The sequence below is a fragment of the Cyprinodon tularosa genome, unplaced genomic scaffold (assembly GCF_016077235.1).
Source record: "Cyprinodon tularosa strain WSP-4 unplaced genomic scaffold, ASM1607723v1 ctg5, whole genome shotgun sequence".
Taxonomy (NCBI): Eukaryota; Metazoa; Chordata; class Actinopteri; order Cyprinodontiformes; family Cyprinodontidae; genus Cyprinodon; species Cyprinodon tularosa.
In genome coordinates, this window is record NW_024039229.1 from 897,109 (window position 1) to 916,555 (window position 19,447).

At 35.2% G+C, this 19,447-nt stretch overlaps 1 protein-coding gene across 1 annotated transcript; it reads left to right on the forward strand.

Annotated features, from left to right (window-relative positions):
- Positions 1-1,594: 1,594 nt before the first annotated feature.
- LOC119794972 (neuronal pentraxin-1-like) lies at positions 1,595-17,919 on the forward strand. Its single transcript, XM_038302761.1, has 6 exons — positions 1,595-1,715; positions 6,926-8,178; positions 10,882-11,485; positions 11,815-12,065; positions 15,883-16,062; positions 16,141-17,919. The coding sequence occupies exons 2-6, from the start codon at positions 7,420-7,422 to the stop codon at positions 16,348-16,350; spliced, it is 2,004 nt and encodes a 667-aa protein (XP_038158689.1). The 5' UTR covers positions 1,595-1,715; positions 6,926-7,419; the 3' UTR covers positions 16,351-17,919.
- The last annotated feature ends 1,528 nt before the right edge of the window (positions 17,920-19,447 follow it).

The window sequence follows — 19,447 nt, forward strand, 5'->3', positions numbered from 1 at the left end:
AGTCACCTGCAACAGCATAAGGCCAGGACCTGGGAGAAACATTTGCTCTCCCCGTTTGACGTTAAAAAAGCACAAGATTCCTAGCAGGGCAAATGCCTGTAAGTTAATACAAATAAAAGTATGACATTTACATTTTTCTAACAGATTTTATATTCCAGTTATAACCAAGGCATATTTATCTTAATTACTTTTACTTTTAAAAAATCCATAGTTTTACAAATAAAAAGCTCAGTAATTTCAGATACAACCTCCATCCCAACATACCTTTAACTAGCATGATGCTAACAGAAGTACTTAAAATGCCAAAATTTTTCTGTTTAAGAGTAAAGACATTAAAATCCAATTTGGATTCAGAGTGTGCCTCTACATCCACAGTAGACTCTTTATAGTGAGGACCCTGGACAACAAGCATGTAGATGGAATTAGTATATACACATCTCCAGATGCTCAGTATTAATATTCTAAAACAACTGTGTAATACAGTATTTTATCTGTTTATTTTCTTATCTCCCTTATTCTGTTTTTTTAAGGTCCACATTTGTGTGACCACATTTGCTATAATATTTTGCTGCTGTAATTACACAATTTCCACATTGAGGGACAATAAAGGGATTTTCTATTCTATCCTATTCTATAATATTTACATCATAAGCCCTTATCTTTTACATATCTTTTAAATTAGTATTAGACTGCCTGATGTCCTGAAATTATATGGAATGTTTACATTTCTGCCTTACTTAAAATTAACAGTAATAAAATTATTTTAAAATATTATTTTAATTCATTGTCCATTTTAAACAGTTCTACTGCCTTAAAAAATATTTTCTTTTTTTGCATTTTGCTCACATTTAAATTCAAACAACCATCAAGTAGGTCTCTGTATTGGAAAATAAATATTTAGAATAAATATATCGGAGGAAAGCTTTCCCACACATCCTGATCCTGTAAAAACTTAACTGCGTTCAGGATTACAGGCCATGAGTCAATTATCGGTCCTGTGCTTGTTAAAGCCCGGACATTATTAGACTGCTCTTAAAAGTTTGCTTTACTTTGGGGATTTTTTAACATACTTGGCTGTTTGTAGTTGCCATGACCCGAATGAGTGAGAATCTATCCAGCCATCTTGCTAGTATGGATTTTTATATTGCCCTGCTCTAAAATGAAACATTTAGCTGCAGATTGTTCAGGTAAAGAAAATGACCTCTGCCTCAATTATTTTTAGTAGTTGGTGGAGGTGTTGTTTTCCTCTATTTTATCCAGGTTCTGAACCCCAGGCCCAAACCAGTAACCATCTCGGTCCCTAAAGTAAAATTAAGGTTAGTATTACATCTCTGATGCTAAAAGCTCATTTAAATAGGTTTTTTATATAAGACTGCAGGTCTTAGGCTCTTGTTTCCGGATGTGTTTTGACCTCGATTACTAACATGTGCATCAATTTAGATAAATAAAAGGCAAAGACACACAGATTGGGAGATTTCCGAAAGCAACAGACAGTTTGATCGTTCCAATGATATTCCAGACATAATTCACTATAGATTCCCCTTTTCATAACAGAGTCCAGTAACCTCAGACTATTGTGCTTCAATCAGAGAGAGAGAGAGATAGACAGGAAGGGAGGGAGAGGGAGTTAAAATTATCCACCTAAACCAATCCTTCCCAAGCTGATCAGTGCACCGAATGGACTAACCAGCTCAGGGACTTCAACTTACATGCAGGTAAGAACAACTTTTTACTTCTTTCTCTAAGAAGTTAATCTTTTTGGTAACAAAAAAAAACAGTGAAAAACTTTGATATATATACATATTATCCTTATTTACAAAAACTATTAGACCAGCTTTGTTTGTTTTTTTTCTCTTTTGTTCATAGTATCTTCAGGTAATATTCATAAAGGAAATATTTCTGTTAAGTTTTCTTTACTGTATATTTAAAAGAAAATTACAACTGGTATATTTGATGAAAAATTTCTTAAAACAACGGGGCTGCAGTCTGAGAATGTTCTCATTTGTTTTCAAAGAGAAAGTAGTTTTCAAGAGTTCTAGCACAGATAACTAAACAAAACTGTTTTTCAGTTCATCTTGATGTTATATTAAACTCTGCAGCACCAAAAATTGTAGTTCCCATAAAAAGAAGGAAATCCTTTTAGGTTCCGAGGAGTGAATATTATGCATTAATTATATATAGATATATTAATAGAATCTGAAGCTTTACACATAATGTGCAGATTAGTAAATATTAGCTCTATATATTTAATTGTGGTTATAGTTTATTTGATAATAAATGCAACAGATTAATTGCTTTATTTACAATGGAGCACTTATTTTAGCAATATATTAGTTTGTCTTCTCCACTTTTAATTTTTGATATAAATATATAATTTACTATGATTCTGCCACTCAAATGAAGAGACGAGAATAGGAGTAAGGCTTTAAAAAATAGGAATAGCAGAAGTTTGTGTCATAGTAATGAATTTTAGTGTTAGGCTTATGTATGTTTTTAATCCTGTGATTTCATTTTATTTTTTGCCTTGCTGTAGTTTTTACGAGTTTAGGTAATATTCAGCTGCACACAACCTCAACGTCCTGGATATAATCTATAATTACTCATTTACTATGATTACTAATTTGCTTTTTCATGGCATGGTTTAAAATATTTGATTTATTGCTTTGGATCTCACAATAATGCTATTTAGTTTATTTGAGGTCTTTAGCTATTTTAGTACTGAACTGTGTTCATGGAGACACTTTAATAAGCTACCTGTACAGTAGTTAGTGATTTATTCTCATTTTAGTAAAGACGCTCTGATGTGAAAAGTTTCTGCTTATATTTCCACACCAACATGTGGGAACTGTTTCCAAATTATAACTCAAAATGCCTTTGCACAGGTTTGCTAATGTAAATAAAAACAATGCAGAGCAGATTAAAACACTTAACTAATATAGATTTTACTGCATGTTAAACACACAGCACACATAAAGAAAACTTTGACATTTTTCCCTTTTTGAGGTGTTTTAATGTTAGAATGAATCTGCTGAGGCTTGTTGTGATTTTTTCCAAACACTTATGAATTCATAAATGCTACTTTTCTTCTTTTAAATGGACAATGCAGTAATAGACCTTTAACCCCACACTGCTCCCTAGGCGCCCCATGATGGCAGCACACTGCTGCCCAAAGGGATAGGTTAAATGCAGAGGTAAAGTTTTCCAATGTGAGATCAATAAAGTTAAATTATTATTATTATTATTGCTATAGTAAAATAAGCCAAAAACCTTGATTCATAATTAGGTGTGATGATATAAATATTTTAGATATTTGTATTACTTCAAAAAGCATCAAAGTTTAATTTCCTTATTATTGATATTGATTATTTGTTTTTTCACAAATATGTAAACACTTATATGACCAATATTTAAAGAGTTAGGCCCACCAGTTTAGTGTTTTTTAGGTTTTATTTGCCTGTTGTGTATTCCTCTGAGTCCTGGAGTCAGTGAGGTTTGGAGCCACGTGCTGCATTGAAACCTTAGCTTGACTCCACTTTACTGGCTGGAGAAGCTTAAAGAAGCCAAACAAATTGTGAGGATGATCCAGTTCCTGTTCAGGTGTGAGGTCCACCTGTTAACTCACGTGATCATCCTGCTTTCTCCGGAAATCAATTTGGCAAATGATGGAGGACATTCAGCTCTTTCTCCTCATCACTTCAACACTCTTTAAATGATTTCATGTCATCTGCCTTGAACTCATAATCATTCACAAGTTAATGAATCCAAAAATAAATCACCATTGTTTATTTTCTTATTTTGCTGGAAACCTGTTATTGCTCTACATAATTTTAGTACCGTACATCAGTGGAACCTGGCTTACCATGACCTCACAGCTACTCCATTCATCCTGTGAGGAAGGACCTCCTGGTGAAACCTGTCGACATGTTTACTCATATAACTTTCCAACCTTTGAGTGGCTGTAAGGTTGTTTTGACCATTAATTCGATGTCCATCCTCTTTGAAGCTTACTATCTATTTTATTACTATCCTTACTATATATTTCTATAGAAAGACTTTACAGTCCATACAATAAAATGTGGCTTTATCTAATTTAAACAAAGAATTTCAATAGAAAAACTTGGAAACCCGAACAAGCCCCCCCCTGCTGTGAAGTCATCGAGCGTTAAGTTAAAGGTTCTCACATGTCAGTACAGCAGGGACAGGGATTTTATATCTTTTTCTATTTTCAGAAAATTTATTTGTGAGATATTAAATAATCCCAAAACAATTACAACAGAATTAAAAAAAGAACAGTGAGTTTATCTATCTATCTATCTATCTATCTATCTATCTATCTATCTATCTATCTATCTATCTATCTATCAATATGGAAATGTTTTTATTTTTTCTATGTATAGGCCATTTCTTCACATAAAAGCTACATCAAAATCTTTTTCTTTTTTTTCCAAAGGTTTCTTATTGTTATTTTTATTTTACTCAGTAAAAAAAATCTCAACTTAAAGTCGTTCCCTGAAATTCAAATTTTAAAAACAAAAAATGTGGAAAGTTGCAATAAATACAAGCTTTGATTAAGAAGAAATTCAAACACCTGTCTAGCCTTGTTGTTCCTATGTCTTTGTGTTTTTCCAGCCATGTTAGGGTTTATCCCCTGTTCCCATTTCGCCCACCTAATGGGGAGGTTAAATCGTGCAAAGCATGAGGTCAAAGCCTGCGCAGGCGGTTGATGCGGAGGCAAAACATCTTTAAGCCACAGACAGGATAGGACACTTATCAGGCTGCAGTGCAAAGTAGTCTAGAACTTTTTCAAAAAGCTAAACAGAAACAAAAAAAAGTAAGGAAACATCTTCCAATGAATATTTCCAAAAGCTGTACTGAAGACTTGTTTATACTATTGATTATGAATGATGGAAAACAAAAGTTGAACTACATGTTTGTACACAATTAAATCTGATAAGGATTCTCTCAGAAATGTTTTTAACTTAAAAAATCTAAGCTTATGTATCGATTAACTGACGGCCCAGAGTAAACAGAATTTTATTCCAACACACTCATATCCCGTCTAGGATAATCCTGCCACTTTTTCTATTAACTGTATATTTCCCTTATCAAATTCTAAACTAAGTGTGAATCTTAAATGCACAAGTTAGTTTTTTTCTGATAAATCATGTCTTACACATATTCTTGTAAAACAGAAAAACAAATCTACTGTGTGCTTGTTAGACTTGCGTGTTGCCACGTGCTGTTGGGAAGTATCATGTCTTTAAAGCTCCACTAATGTTGTCTTAAAGTATCAGACAGCAGGGCTGGTTGTCAGGTTAAGTCCCTGGTCCCGTTGCTGAATCTTTGTGTCTTATTCTAAGCTTACAAGTCAACTTTGTAAAGAAAGATAAGATAAATGTTAAATTACTTTTAACGGGTTAACCACAAAGTGAATAGCACAAGTTACAAATAAGCTGCTATGCTGTTTATTTTAATTTCTCTAACTAATGTGACTGACTTTTTTCATTACATGTCAGAAAAAAATGTCATAGCTGCTTAAATGCCAGATCTCAAACATAAAATAAATAAAAGTCCAAAAGGAAAAAATGTGGTTTGTTTATTGTTCAAAGTCACATAAAGGACACATCAGACCCAAATGGTTAAGGTCTCAGTGGGTGTTCTGGTGATTGGCTATAGGGATAAGAAGCTTAGAAGAAACAACAACCCACTTGTTTTGAAACCTTTCATCTTCACTTTGCTTCATGTTGTCCAGTAAACCTAAAAAGGTTTCTTATTCTGTTTTAGAGATAAAAAAGCATTAACCTTTATTCAAATTTTATTTTAACAGCATGCTATCAGTGCAAGCTATAAGAATTTGAATGGTTTAAAAAACTTTATTTTTCTAAGTTGCTCCAGTTTATATTTCAAAAGATCCAAATTTTGGAAGCTGTGTGACTGATTATGAAGGAAAGCATACATTTAATCAGCTTGGCCAACTTCATGTACATGGCGTATCAATCTGGAAAGATTACTGGTTAGAGCCCAGTTTCAAAGGTAGGCCCAAGGCAGGACTGTCAGGGTCAGAGGAAACAGAACCAATCTGATAATGATGGATATGGTGTAAAAAGACCTTCTATTTTTTTTTAAAGAAAAGCTCTTACAGCAGTCAGATGTTGAAATTGTTCAGTAAAGATATATCCAACCTGTTCTAGGTATAATAAAGAGCATCATTGAAGCATTGCTGTCTTGTGGCAGCAATCTTGACCATTATGGTTCCAGGAAGTGCTGGTGCATTATGAGTAATTCTGGTGTACAAACTCTTGGTCAGTTTTAGACTTTTCCACACAAAAAAAACCTCTTGAAATAGTTTTAGGCTTGTATATGACATTGTGAAGATGAATTTAAAAATCCACTCTAGGGACATCCTTTTACTCTTTTATACCAGTGTTCCTATTTTAAATGAATAATATATCAAAACAATAAGAATATTCAGCTGTTGTTAAGCTGATGGTTTTCCAGTAAGCGTTGCAGCTTTTATTAGCAATACATCTTTTTCTGATTCAGTTGCTTCTTAAACAAAGATTGCTGATAGGTTGAGGCAAATACAACTGAGAATTCCTAAGTTATATCCTGATGTGTTTCTAAGCTACAGCTTTGTTTTCAGCTGTAGCTGTTTGGATGTGCTCTACAAATGATGATGATGATGATGATGATGATGATGATGATGATGATGATGATGATGATGATGATGATGATGATGATGATGATTCACTTGGTCTTACTCCATCACAGTCATTTTCAAATGTTCCTTTACTGTCAGGCTATGTAACTGACCGTAAATTTCTCAAATATATTATTTCTCTAAGTCATTTCAAATTTGAACATTTTGTGCTATATGTTTGTTTGACCAAACTTCTTTTTCCTCTTTGCTCTGTATGTGCAACAGGAAATGTTTCCTGAAGGATCTGATGGACGTGTAGGAGCTGAAGTTAAATGGATTACACTTAGCTGACATGCACAGGAAGTCCTTGGAGCCAAGACTGATATCTTGTCTGGCACTGGCCCAGCACATCATCCTCCAGTGGGTCGAAGGACCTTTCACAATACAACAGCCAAGCTTTCACAGCTTGTTAACTCACCATGAAGCCAAGAAACTTTGTCTGATTCAAATAGGTTAACTCAAAGGTGAAAAGATAAACATTTTGCCAGCAACCTTTGCTCGTCTCTGGAATAAATCCTTGTTTTTTAAGTTTTTTTATTACTTTATAATTCTTACGCTATCCCAGAAAAGATTATGCAAGAAGTGAATGTGTTGAAATGATATGCTTCAAAGCGCCCACAAACATCACAAATGATCTTCATCCATGGTGTTCTCAGAGGTAAAGCTAATTCTTGGGGACATCGTTATTGGTCAAGGAGCTGTTTTTGTTTTAACGAAACATGGGCAGAGAAAGCAGCCCTGGAAGACTCATGCCTTCACCTGTCAAGTATGAGCAAAGAGTCGGACTACCTCACGGTTTAATCTATCCTCTTTTTCCCATACAAACTCTGATTTTTTATTATTTTTTATCATGTGCTGCTGCTGTGGGCACCATAGAATATGACTATGGCATTAGTCCCAAATTTGTCTGTACTCCTATACCTCCAGAAGCAGATCCCAGCTGTTATTCACCACCCTCTGTGCCCCATGGTCCGAGCAGTAGCAGTCATGGGAGTGACCACAGTGGTGGCAGCCATCGAGGCATAATGTCAGATGAGGCAAAAGCCACCATTTTGCACCTTCGCGAGAGCCTTGTAAGGCAGAAGGAAACCATCCTGGACCAGCGGGAGACCATCAGAGAGCTGACTGCCAAACTCACCTTGTGTGAAGGCTTTGGTGGTCACCATAGCATCGGACATCATGAAAACCACCATGATAACCTTGACAATAAACATGATACCCACCATACTGGCCATGTTGACAGTCATAACAGCCATCATGATGAGCACCATGGTCATCATGGTAGCCATCACGGGCCATCTTCATTGCACCATGGACCCTCAGCACATCATGGCATTGATCATCATTCCTCCCATGACAACCATAGGGCAGACATCCATCACCGGAAGGGCTCCTCATACAGCAAACACAGCTCATTTTCCCCAGAACAGACTGGAAAGACACTACAGACATTAAAAGAAAGACTGGAGAACTTGAAGGTGAGAGAGGCCAAATGAAATGCAATCATTGCCCATGTTGAAACTGACCTTAATATTATACAGTTACAGTAATGTTGTCAAAGTATTGCCACATCACAAGTTGTTTCCATTACAAATGTACACAAAATTATATCGACATTCTAGTCATTGTTAAATGAACATTTTCACATTTGTAGTAAAAGGACAAGGCAGCGGAAGATGTAAATGCGTGAGATATATCCATATTTCACCCCAAGCCCTAGTGATCATCCCAGTCATTATTGCAAAATGAATTTGTTTTCATAATTACAATTTGCACAATTTTGACGATTAATAGAAAGGGAGCTACAGTGTGAAGTTTTAGAAAATGTAACTATTTTTGAATGCTTTTGTTTGCTTTGCTTTTAAAAGTCCTTAATATGTCTGGATGGGTCTTATTTTTTCTGCATTAGTGAGAAAAGGGGCTTTGAGGTCTTTGCAGACAGTTGTGAGTCTTTAGTTGTTGTGAAGGACAGCATTGGCCCCTTAATGACATTTGAAACTAATTTATTTATGTCAGAGTGATAGAGAGAGACACATAGGACAGACATCCATAGACGCACACCATCATATCTGCCAATAATGTATAATGGCCACTTAACCTCTTGTATGAGTTTACACTGTGAGAGAACACTTAAGTAGAGAAACAAAAGCCCTACACACAGATTCAATGCAGAAAGACCCCGGCGGGGATAACATCAGTTGATAAATTTGTTAACTTGTAACTTTTTTCCAGTTTAGTTTAGTTTAGTTTAGTTTAGTTTAGTTTAGTTTAGTTTAGTTTAGTTTAGTTTAGTTTAGTTTAGTTTTATTAGGATCCCCATTAGCTGCCAAATAAATTGCCACTAATCTTCCTGGGGTCTTTTTTCCAGTGGTTTTGTGTCTCAAGGTTTGCAAAAATCATGTCACTATAATTCACTTAGAAGGTTTAATCAGATTATTGGTCAGATAAGCCTTGAAATAAATGAAACTGATGCTCAAACCCAGTATAAGTTATGAGTGTTATAGAGGTCACTGTAGCAGGAAATATTTTTAAAAGTATGAAATGTATTTGAGATGCTTAGAGAGTTGTATAGGATTTATGATTCTCGGAAAAGATGTGCAGCCTTTGTTTGTTGTTTTGTTTACACATCCAAGAGTTCAATGCATACATGGGAAGGTATGCATTCACATCATAGACCAACCTATCCATAGTTTTTTTGGAACAAAACATAACCACCTCCTAAAAAAGTTCTGGAAAGGATGTTCTTACATCTTATCAAACCCCACCAAGGAGGACAATGAGCCAGCTTGTTTTAGAACCACTAAACAACAGAGGTGTAAAAACACTCTAGGTCTAGGTAGAATGTCTGCTGGAGACAAAATATAAAATTTAAAATGCATTTAAGAATTTTCATTATTAAAAACTTAAACAACTAGTGGTTGGCTGTCAGTTTTTCTAGGATGCTGAAGTAGCCTACTGCCAATTGTAAAACAGAAAAAGAGACAAATCAAGTACTAAAACTGTAGAGATGGAGTAACATGAAAACTGTAAAGGCAAACAAGGTAATTTCAAAGGGATTTTTCATTGGGAAACTTTGAACAAACCACCATAGTAATAAAAACAAGTCGTTCCAAATTGGTGAGGTAAAACTGCGGGGAACTGCACAAACTATATTTTTTTTCATCTTTTTTCCAGCTTTTATTGTCATTACACTGTCACAAGTACAGTGCAACAAAATAAACTCATTTAACCCATCCCCTTGGGGAGCAATTGGCATCTGGGGAGCAGTGTGGTTAAGGGTCTTGCTCAGGGACCCAGAGTGGCAATCTGTGGGAGTGAAGCTTGAATTCAGAACCTCAAGTCCATTAGGCCACCACTCCCCAAAACAGGCATTAGCATGAAGGGTCTTGCCTAAGGGCCCATGCTGGCAGCTCATTCCTTCCAGCTGGGATACAAACCCAGGCTTCCCATCTGCAGGACGGGTGACTTAGTGTATTTCCCCCATAATTTGAGTACGTATATAAGAGGATGTGCCAATGGAAGTAGTATTTTTACCCTTAGAATAAGATAATTAGATATTATGCCCTTAAAATATGAGACCACAGTGCAGGAATGCTGAATCATTTATATCAAATGGTTCTTTAACAACATTGTAGTTATTTTTAAAACAAATGTATGTAGCTGTGCTGGGGCAGTAACCTATAAAAGCCATATGTGGTGCGCAGGTGGTCTCAGACTGCACTGATAGAATGTACTGCTAGAAATCTTATTCAGTCTCCCTTGATGGTGCTAGTCAAAACATAATCAGTGCCAGGATTTACCCTGTGTCACTCCCTCCTTCGGTAAGCTGTCTACCCCACCAGCCCCTGGTCTTGCACCGAAGGGTGCTAGCCAGCCTCACCTTCAATTAGCTTCATCCCTTCTGATAAGGCTAGTAATTGTGACGTGTCTTGGTAAGAAACAAAGCCGGATTTGCTGGTGGGGAAGATGAGAACAAGAGAGTGGGAGAGGTAATACAAGCCAATAATGTTAAGGGGAATGTTGAAACCTTTTTTTGGTTGATATTTAAGAATATTCCTGCACACTTAATTGTTGCTGTTACTCAATTTCAATCTTTTTTGCAATAGGAGACTCTCAAATGTAGACTGTTGGGGTTGTTCATGATATGTACCTATATATTAATTCATGTATTCTATCCCTAGGCAAGAAACTCCTCTAGTTCCTACTCAAGCTCCTTGAGAGAACTCCTCCAGCGAAAGATCAATGCTTTAGAAGAGCAGTTACACAAATACTACAGAGATCACCATGACAGCCACAACTCTGATCACCATGATGACTCACATGATGAAAAGCACAGCAGCAGCCACCATGATGACCATCGCTCTAGTCATCATGGTGGCCATCCCGATGATAATCATGAAAACCACCATGGCACATCTCACCATGAAGACCATCAAACCAGCCACTATGGTGGCCATAGGTACAACCATCAAGGCAATCATTATAATCGACATTATGAACCCAACTACAACTGGCACTATGGTCGTCACAATAGCCATCATGAAGCCCATCACAGCAGCCACCACGATGACCATCATAAGGACCACCGTGATGACCATCATGGAATAGGTCATTATGATGACCACCATGATGGCCACCACCCTGAGACTGAGGACCATGAGCCCCATGAAGGGGAGCATCCTCCGAGACGCCTTCCTTACACTAGTAAGGAAACAAGCCTGCGGGGCTCTGGACACAGCAAGTTAGAAACAGTTCTCAGCCACCTTCATCCCAGCAATGACCATGGTAAACACACATTTCAAATGTATCTTAATCTATTACATGTCAGTCAAATACTATTGGAGGTTAGGTATTTTGATAAATTACCAGAATCACAAATATAGGCTAAACAAATGTTATGCAGTTACTTTTAATTCCATATACAAGCCATCTGTATATGTTCTTCAAGGGTTCTCAGTCCTATGTAGGTACCAGTTTGAAAAGGAGAGGCTCATCAGCAATCTCCTATTTGACAATGACGAATATGTTTTTTTTTTCCAATAGAAATTTATGGGCTTGGTGTGACCTTTTGTTCAACTGGAATTAATGAACCCCCTTTCTTTCAATTTGACCAGGAATCCACAAGAAGCTTAAGAGTCCAAATGCTTTCTTGCTTGAGTTTCCTATGAGGACAAACTACATGTATGCCAGGATGAAGCGGTCAGTGGTCAACGAGATCTTTGCCTTGACCATCTGTCTGTGGCTAAAGCCAGGTGAAGGTCCTGGCCTTGGAACGCCTATTTCCTATGCCGTGCCAGGGCAGGCCAATGAGCTGGTGCTAATGGAATGGGGCAGCAACCCCATGGAGCTGCTTATTAATGACAAGGTAAAAGCAATGTAATATGGCCTCATTGAAACACTTACCGTCCTGTACAGAAGAAAGTGATAGCCAGAGCCTGTGTGGTTTGATAACAAGAAACAATAAAACACAAGCTTAAAGCCTGCCAGGCCTTACTTTAAATAAGTACTTTCATTATTTGACAAAATCACCATGCTAAAAAATATTTTTTTCAAAATGTGCCTAAACACATTACCAGCTTAAGAGAGTGCCCATCAGCAAGAGTTTCATATAGATCATTTCCTATATCTGCAAGTCTTTAACAACATGACTTAAAACTTAGTTAAGTCTTTTACCATCTAAACTAGGGGTGTCAAACGTATTTTTACAGCAGGCTTTTTCAGCATCATCAGGTGTTTTAAAGGGGCCAGTTTAACTGTATAAATGAAACTTTGGTTTTCATTGATTCTTTTAAAAATAGACCGCTGTTCTGGTATCACAACTTTACTTTTTTAGCAGTCTTAACCACTTTCTACACTTCAGAGGACATTTCTTTTTTTAAATGGCCCATACATTTTTATGGCAGATGCCATTAAAATTATACCAGTTATTTTGACAGTTGTCCAACCAGTCACTGAAAAATGCAACCAATATTTATGGGTTGATGTTTGAAGCAGATATTTCTTTTTTTTCCTCCTTTTACATAAAAAAAAACACATTGATAAAAAATGTTACACCAGTCTCAATTTAAACAAAAAATAAGTATAAAAAAAAATTAAACCAAACAACATTAGCTAGCAAATAAAGGGACGGTGAATACATGCACTTCATGTGATCTTAAGAGTGGCTTAGTCTTTTGGGCATTGATGGGAGGATGATTTGCCATGAGGAGCTGGATTTGGTCCACTTGCCTTAAGTTTGACACTTGATTAAACCGATAAAAGTGATTAACTTCATCTACTAAAAAACGTATATATATAAATGTTGCAACAATTCCTGTTGTTGTGATTCATATACATGAAGGTCCCAATTATTAAACAGGCTCACATATGTTTGAATTGGGGCTAAAATGTTGCATAGGTACTGACTGACATATACCATGTGTCCTTGTAGGTAATTGGAATTTAATGGTTTGTAAAAAATTAGGATTAATTGAATGCTACACACATCACCTAAATTCAACAACATTTAAAACATATTTAGTCGCTCAACCCCTACATTTACACCACTATGCTTAAACGTTAATCTTAGAAAGATCCATAATGTTGGCAAAAAATGTATATGAACATAAACATTTCCTGTTGCACAGACACATTTTGAGTTAGATTTAGTTAACTTAAAATATTTTTGATGAAATATTCAAACACTAATATGGATTTATTTTTGAGGCAAGCAGGCACATATGTGTTCTTTGATTATTTTTTTCCAATATGGAACACTTCCCAATTTTCTTCTTCTTTTTTTACTGCACACTGTAAGTTGTGCATCACTTGATCTGATTGACGCTAACCAACAAACAAACCTGCCAGGACTCTGTTGTTCAACTAATCCTCTAATCTTTTTTTCTCTGAAAAGCTGATGACTTTTTTCCCTTTAAATGGAAGGCAGATGGTTGACCATGGCTCTTCCTTACCCCAGTAATGTGTGAAGTGATCTCACCAGATAAATCACCAAAAGCAATTAATCCTGTTATAGTCTTGTACTGACTGACCCAGTTGTCTGTGAGAGACACCAGGAAGATAAAGGTATCATGTTTGTTGTCTAGGACTTACATGCAGAGTAATGATGCAAGTAATTAATGACCCACTTAAAACCATGGGGCATAGATACTGAACATATATCTAGGCCAAGATGTCAAAAGTGTTTTAGTTCTTTACGTAAGTAAAAGTAGAGATACCTGTGTCAAAAAAATACCCTGGTAAAAGTAAAAGTACTGAATGAACGTCTTACCAAAATAAGTACTGATTATACTTTTATATACAAAAATAAAGTTTTTGCCTTAAAAGATACAAGATAACTAAAAAAAGGCATATTTGCATGAAAATAGGTATATTTTCCTATTTTGCTGTTGATTGAAAGAACACAAAATATGACTCAGCCTGTTTTTTATTTTTTATCAAAATCTCAAACAGGATAATATAGCCTAAACCAAACAGAAGTCCTTAATACTTTTAGAGCTTTTATATTTACCTTATTTAAGTTGAAAAATAAAATTAGAAATTAAAATATAACCTGAAACATGATCAATATGTCAATTTCAAATCTAACAAAGGTGGAGAGTATACCTTGCTTTTCATAATCTGATCCATCATCTGCAAGGTTTCTCAGTCCCCTGTCTCTCTTCATGTTTCTATCAGAGTCATTCTATCAACAAACTGGGCTCTTACTGGAAGGTTATCTTCATACTTTTGTTCTCCCCCCTGTTTTGTTGGAGCTGTTACGTTATTATTGATACTGTATGAATAAAAGTAGTAAAGAAGTAGGAGTAAGGAGTAGAAGAACATATATTTGTATTCAAATGTAGGCTGTAAAAGCCTACATTTGATTATTCAAATAATATATAGCTACTGAAAAAGTAAAGTAACTATTTGTAGTTAATAACTCAGCTTTTCTGCATATAGAAGCTTGAGAAGACCAGTAATGGATGAAATTGCTGCGGTTTTGATATTATGATTGCCCTTGCTTTTCATAACAAGATATATTTTCATAATACTAGGTAGTCTATCTATAATATGCCCAGATAAAGTGTGGGATCCTGTTTAATTAAGTGTCTCTGCAATTGGCAGCAACATATAAAGAAATGGCAGCAAATTACTTAGTATTACAAAAGCATGGTTTTATGCAAAGTTGTAAAAAAAATTAGTTATAAATTACTTTATTGCTTTTATTCAAAATAAGCATTTACTCTACCCATACTTTGTAAAGGTATTTCATAATCATTACCTATATATAATATATAAATATCAATAATACTAATAATATATATATATATATATATATATATATATATATATATATATATATATATATATATATATATATATATATATATATATATATATATATAAAACCTTTTTTTAATGGGCAAAGAGCTTTATTTCAACCTGCTGGTTGCAGAATTAGGTGGGAGAGGGCATTTTTGTATTACTGTCTGTTCAATAAAATAGGAGAAATCTCTGATCAGTAAAGACAAAATATGAAGTTGGTCTAACGGACGAATCAGCTGTGGTAGCCCATAAAAAAATCAAGGAATCTATTTCTTATTACCCCATAAAAACAGGCATAAAAAAGTGCAATTTTTTTTAAATAATTGCAGTCACCCTACATTTGGGCTGTTAACTAAATTATCTGCCACAGGAATTAATAAATTTGCCTTCATAAGAAGATAATTACATAAAAAGCACTTGAAGTAGAACAATATGATGTTTTTTTTTTATTATTTAACCTTTTTACTCTATTCTCTTCTTACCTGCTCAAATGGAGGGAAAATACACCTGATTAAAAAAATATATGCTTATTTAGATTCAAAAGTTTTTGCAGTGTGTGATTTTAGTAGAGGTGCCATGATATGACCAGTCCTACAGGGACACTGGCTACTGTTGGCCTCTGTTTAGAAACACCTATAGGTTTAGTCATTGACATAGAATGTCACTGCTAAGAGATAAAATAAAATAAAAATCAAAGTCATTGCTTTTTTTATAATTCAAAACATAGTCTAAAACTCAGAATAATTAACAATTTATTTATATTTTTTTTAATCTCAGACATATAAATAAAGACTAATGAAATCTTTGGTTTTATGTTATACTGTATAACAATTTCTGTGCATATTTTTTCTATTTTTTTTTACTACTTCTCTGTTTAGGCTGTGACGTTACCAATAACTTTAAAAGATGGAAAGTGGCATCATGTTTGTGTGACTTGGTCAACACGTGATGGAGTCTGGGAGGCTTTCCAGGATGGAGTGAAGAAAGGTTCCGGGCAGAACCTGTCAGCCTGGTATTCTATAAAACCAGGAGGGACATTTATATTGGGGCAGGAGCAGGTGGGGCATTCATTTAGACTGTAAAACTGTCAGGCTGTTGGACTCTTTTTAATCTATGTGTCTTCTCCCTTACTACAGGACACAATGGGAGACCGATTCGACATCACTCAGTCTTTCTTGGGGGAATTGTCAGATCTCCAGTTCTGGTCCAGAGTCTTGACAGCCAGTGAGATTCACACTCAAGCAACATGTGGAGGCCACCTTGTTGGTGACGTCATGTCGTGGTCTGAAGAGTTAGTGGAGCTTCATGGAGGGCTGACCGAGCTTCCTTTTGAACCTTGCAGCTAAATGGGAACATTGAACTCCTACAGGCAAAGCAGAAGGATTAGCTGATTAAATGTATGTGTCAAAAATGGATGGAGAGGGAAGAAATATAATCTTTCTGCCTTCCCCACCTACGCCCTCACTTCTATGTTCTCAGCAGGACAGCTTTAAAAGCTCCCAAGAGCGCGGAGCTTTGGATTTACTGCTTGCATGGTCACGACTGCGGCTGCTCTGATGGATTCAACACACATAATTCGATTTCTTTTCAGCAGAACAGCTCCAGAGGTTGTTGAATGCTACTGACGAGCTTGCTGCAATCAACACAAACATAACAAGGATGAAAAGCAGAGTAAAAGAGACAGCAGAAGCATCTTCTGTTCCTCAGCAGGAGTAATTTTGTTGCTGGATGTGTTTTTTTAAAGGTCAAATCTGGCATGTTCATAGCATGACTCAATAATGTTTACTTATACACATTATATTAGTATTTCATATTGAAAAAATGCTGGCTTTTTCTAGTAAAAAAGTCTGAATTAAGGAAAATATGTAATTTGTGGTTAATATGTTGTAAGAAAATATGTATTTTTCCAGCACAGAACTGAAGATGTTCTCTAAGCTAACTGCTTTCGACAGGTTTTTTCATAAACACTGAGATGTACACCTAACATAATCGAAATGGGTATACCGGGCCACAACGTGTCAGCACTTTGAAGCACGCATCTCCTGATCAACTGCTGGCTTATGTCAGGATTTACCTGCGAACACCTGACATGATCCTGCCTATTTCCAACCAGCTCAAACCCCATGGCAAAGGCAGACACGCATTCGGACATACTCAGAGGAGCTGAAACTGAGAGTTTTGCTGATTCATCACATGGTACCAGCTTATACCATCAATTTCATGTTTATGTTTAAAGTATATTTCTTTTTTCTATTTGTAAATGTAGAAACTGTGACATGGTTGTCTCAAATCTTTAAAATATATTATAATTGTATCTGTCACCTTGTCAATAATAAAAAATAACAGCACTTTTAAACCTCTACTTACCTCTCTTTTTGTTCTTTTTTAAAGCATCTTTGGTAGTAAACTGTTGTAATCAGTCCAAAGTCAGGCTTTCCTGCTGCAACATGAATTTGTGTTTAAAAGTGATATTAAATGCAGCATTTAAATATTTAGCTGTAAATATCCATAAAACCTTTATTTGTTATGCCAAAGTATGAAGCACTTTGAAATTGTGTTTGTTTTGTTTTGTTTTTTTCTGTGAAGATTAGTGGGCCAAATATGTGTTACACTTCTTTAAAATGTATCCTCTGTTTTTATCAGTTAGATTGTATACATTTACCAGAGAAATGATCTTTGCAAACGTTTAGTGTATTTTAAAGTGTAAAACAATAGCAATAACAATGCTTATTTATGCCTTTGCTGTATGTCCCAGCATTTTAATAGCTTTTGTTGTGTTTATTCCTGTTTTTGTGTTTAAATTAATCAAGTGTGATACAGTAACATGTTCAGAGCATTCTCTTCCTTAAGTGTAAGGCAAAATAAATAAATATAGCTTTGTAAAACTTTAATGGGGCAGTTCAAAAATAATAAAATGGTGGAAAATATTTGTATGTACATATATTTTATTATATGTACATTTTTAATAGCCCATTAAATATTACAATAATAATAAAAAAAAATGTTTTATAATTATTTTAGGGGAAGTGGATGGAGATTTTAACCAGACAGTGGCTGAGTCACGTAAATGTTATACAATGTTTAATTTTTTTAAGGGTAAATCCATCCATCCAGGTTGTTTTCTGTAAAAAAAAATTTTCAGCTAAAAAATGTTAATAAACCCTTCGAGTGGTGTATTATGCAATAACTTCATATCCAAAACTAACCCTAGGGGGGCACGGCAAAAGTATTATTCAATCAAATATACTTTGGACTGAAGGTATCTTTGAGGACCAACCAGCTGTGTGTTTTTTATCTCCTAAAACAATAAGAAAGAAAATGACTGAACAGATTCAAGTATGTTAGAAATAATTTACTGTTATTTACAAAGATGGTAGACTTTGTAAATAATTCTAAGCATCAACTTGGTATTGTAATATTGGTGCACTGTGGAATTTTTATAAATTTGACATTAATGGATTGAAAACTGTCTTGCAAATCAAGTCAAAGTTTAATTTTGTTACTACTTCTTTGTGGTTCCACCCATCAATGTATCATACCCCCTATCATCATATCAATGTCAGCGGCTAAGGGGGCTTGTTAATAATTTTCAGTAATCTCTGTCACTTCTCTTTCATCCATAAAGTCGTTTTTAAGTCTGCACCGCTTATGCATGTTCATGTTCACAAACAGATGGACCTCATCGAGTCAAATTAAATGTCCGTATCATTAAAAGTTTTCAAGTGAAAACATCTAAAAAGAAAAAAAACTACTGTGCTTTATTTGTTTTCTCCTAATTGATATTAATGCAATCAATTAATTACCTTACAAAACGACCATAGACTAGTTCATGTCGTTTTTATTAACAATTTGCTGAGAACAGATTGATGTAGTTGGATCAAAGAATTAGAAACTGATCCATCGATTAAACGATCAATCATTAAACCCCCTAATTTAAATACAGTTTTCAAAGGTTTAACTGTTCGATTGGATTGTTTTAAATTTCCAATTAAAATGTTCTATTTTTTTCAAATTTCTATTTCTAAAAAGTTTTTGTTCTGTCCAACAATAATCGAACAAAATTCCCTGTTTACATATGTATATATTTCAAAAGCATTCAGTCCATTCATATGCCTCTGGGATCACATCACAATTATTGTGGAAACCATCTCAGAATGCCTACTGGTTGTCTCCCGATACCTGCTTTGGTAACCCCTGATCTAAACTATTTCACAATCATAAAGATGCATAAATTAAGCATCTATCAGTTCTGGAGAGAAATTACATACATATCTAATTAAATGTTTACAAACAGTTACAGTGTCCTGACATAATGTACTGGATTTTAAACAGCAATTCCATGCGATCAACATCTGTCCTTCTATTCATTTCCTGTGCTTGGTCTCACATATCCCCAACTGTCAATGCAAAATGCATGGTTTTCACCATGGAGAGGTCACCAGC

Coding starts and splice junctions, on each gene's coding strand:
- LOC119794972 (XM_038302761.1), top strand. CDS start 7,420: ATGGGCAGAGAAAGCAGCCCTGGAAGACTCATGCCTTCACCTGTCAAG. Junction 8,179..10,881: donor AAAGACTGGAGAACTTGAAG/GTGAGAGAGGCC, acceptor TTCTATCCCTAG/GCAAGAAACTCCTCTAGTTC. Junction 12,066..15,882: donor AGCTGCTTATTAATGACAAG/GTAAAAGCAATG, acceptor TTCTCTGTTTAG/GCTGTGACGTTACCAATAAC.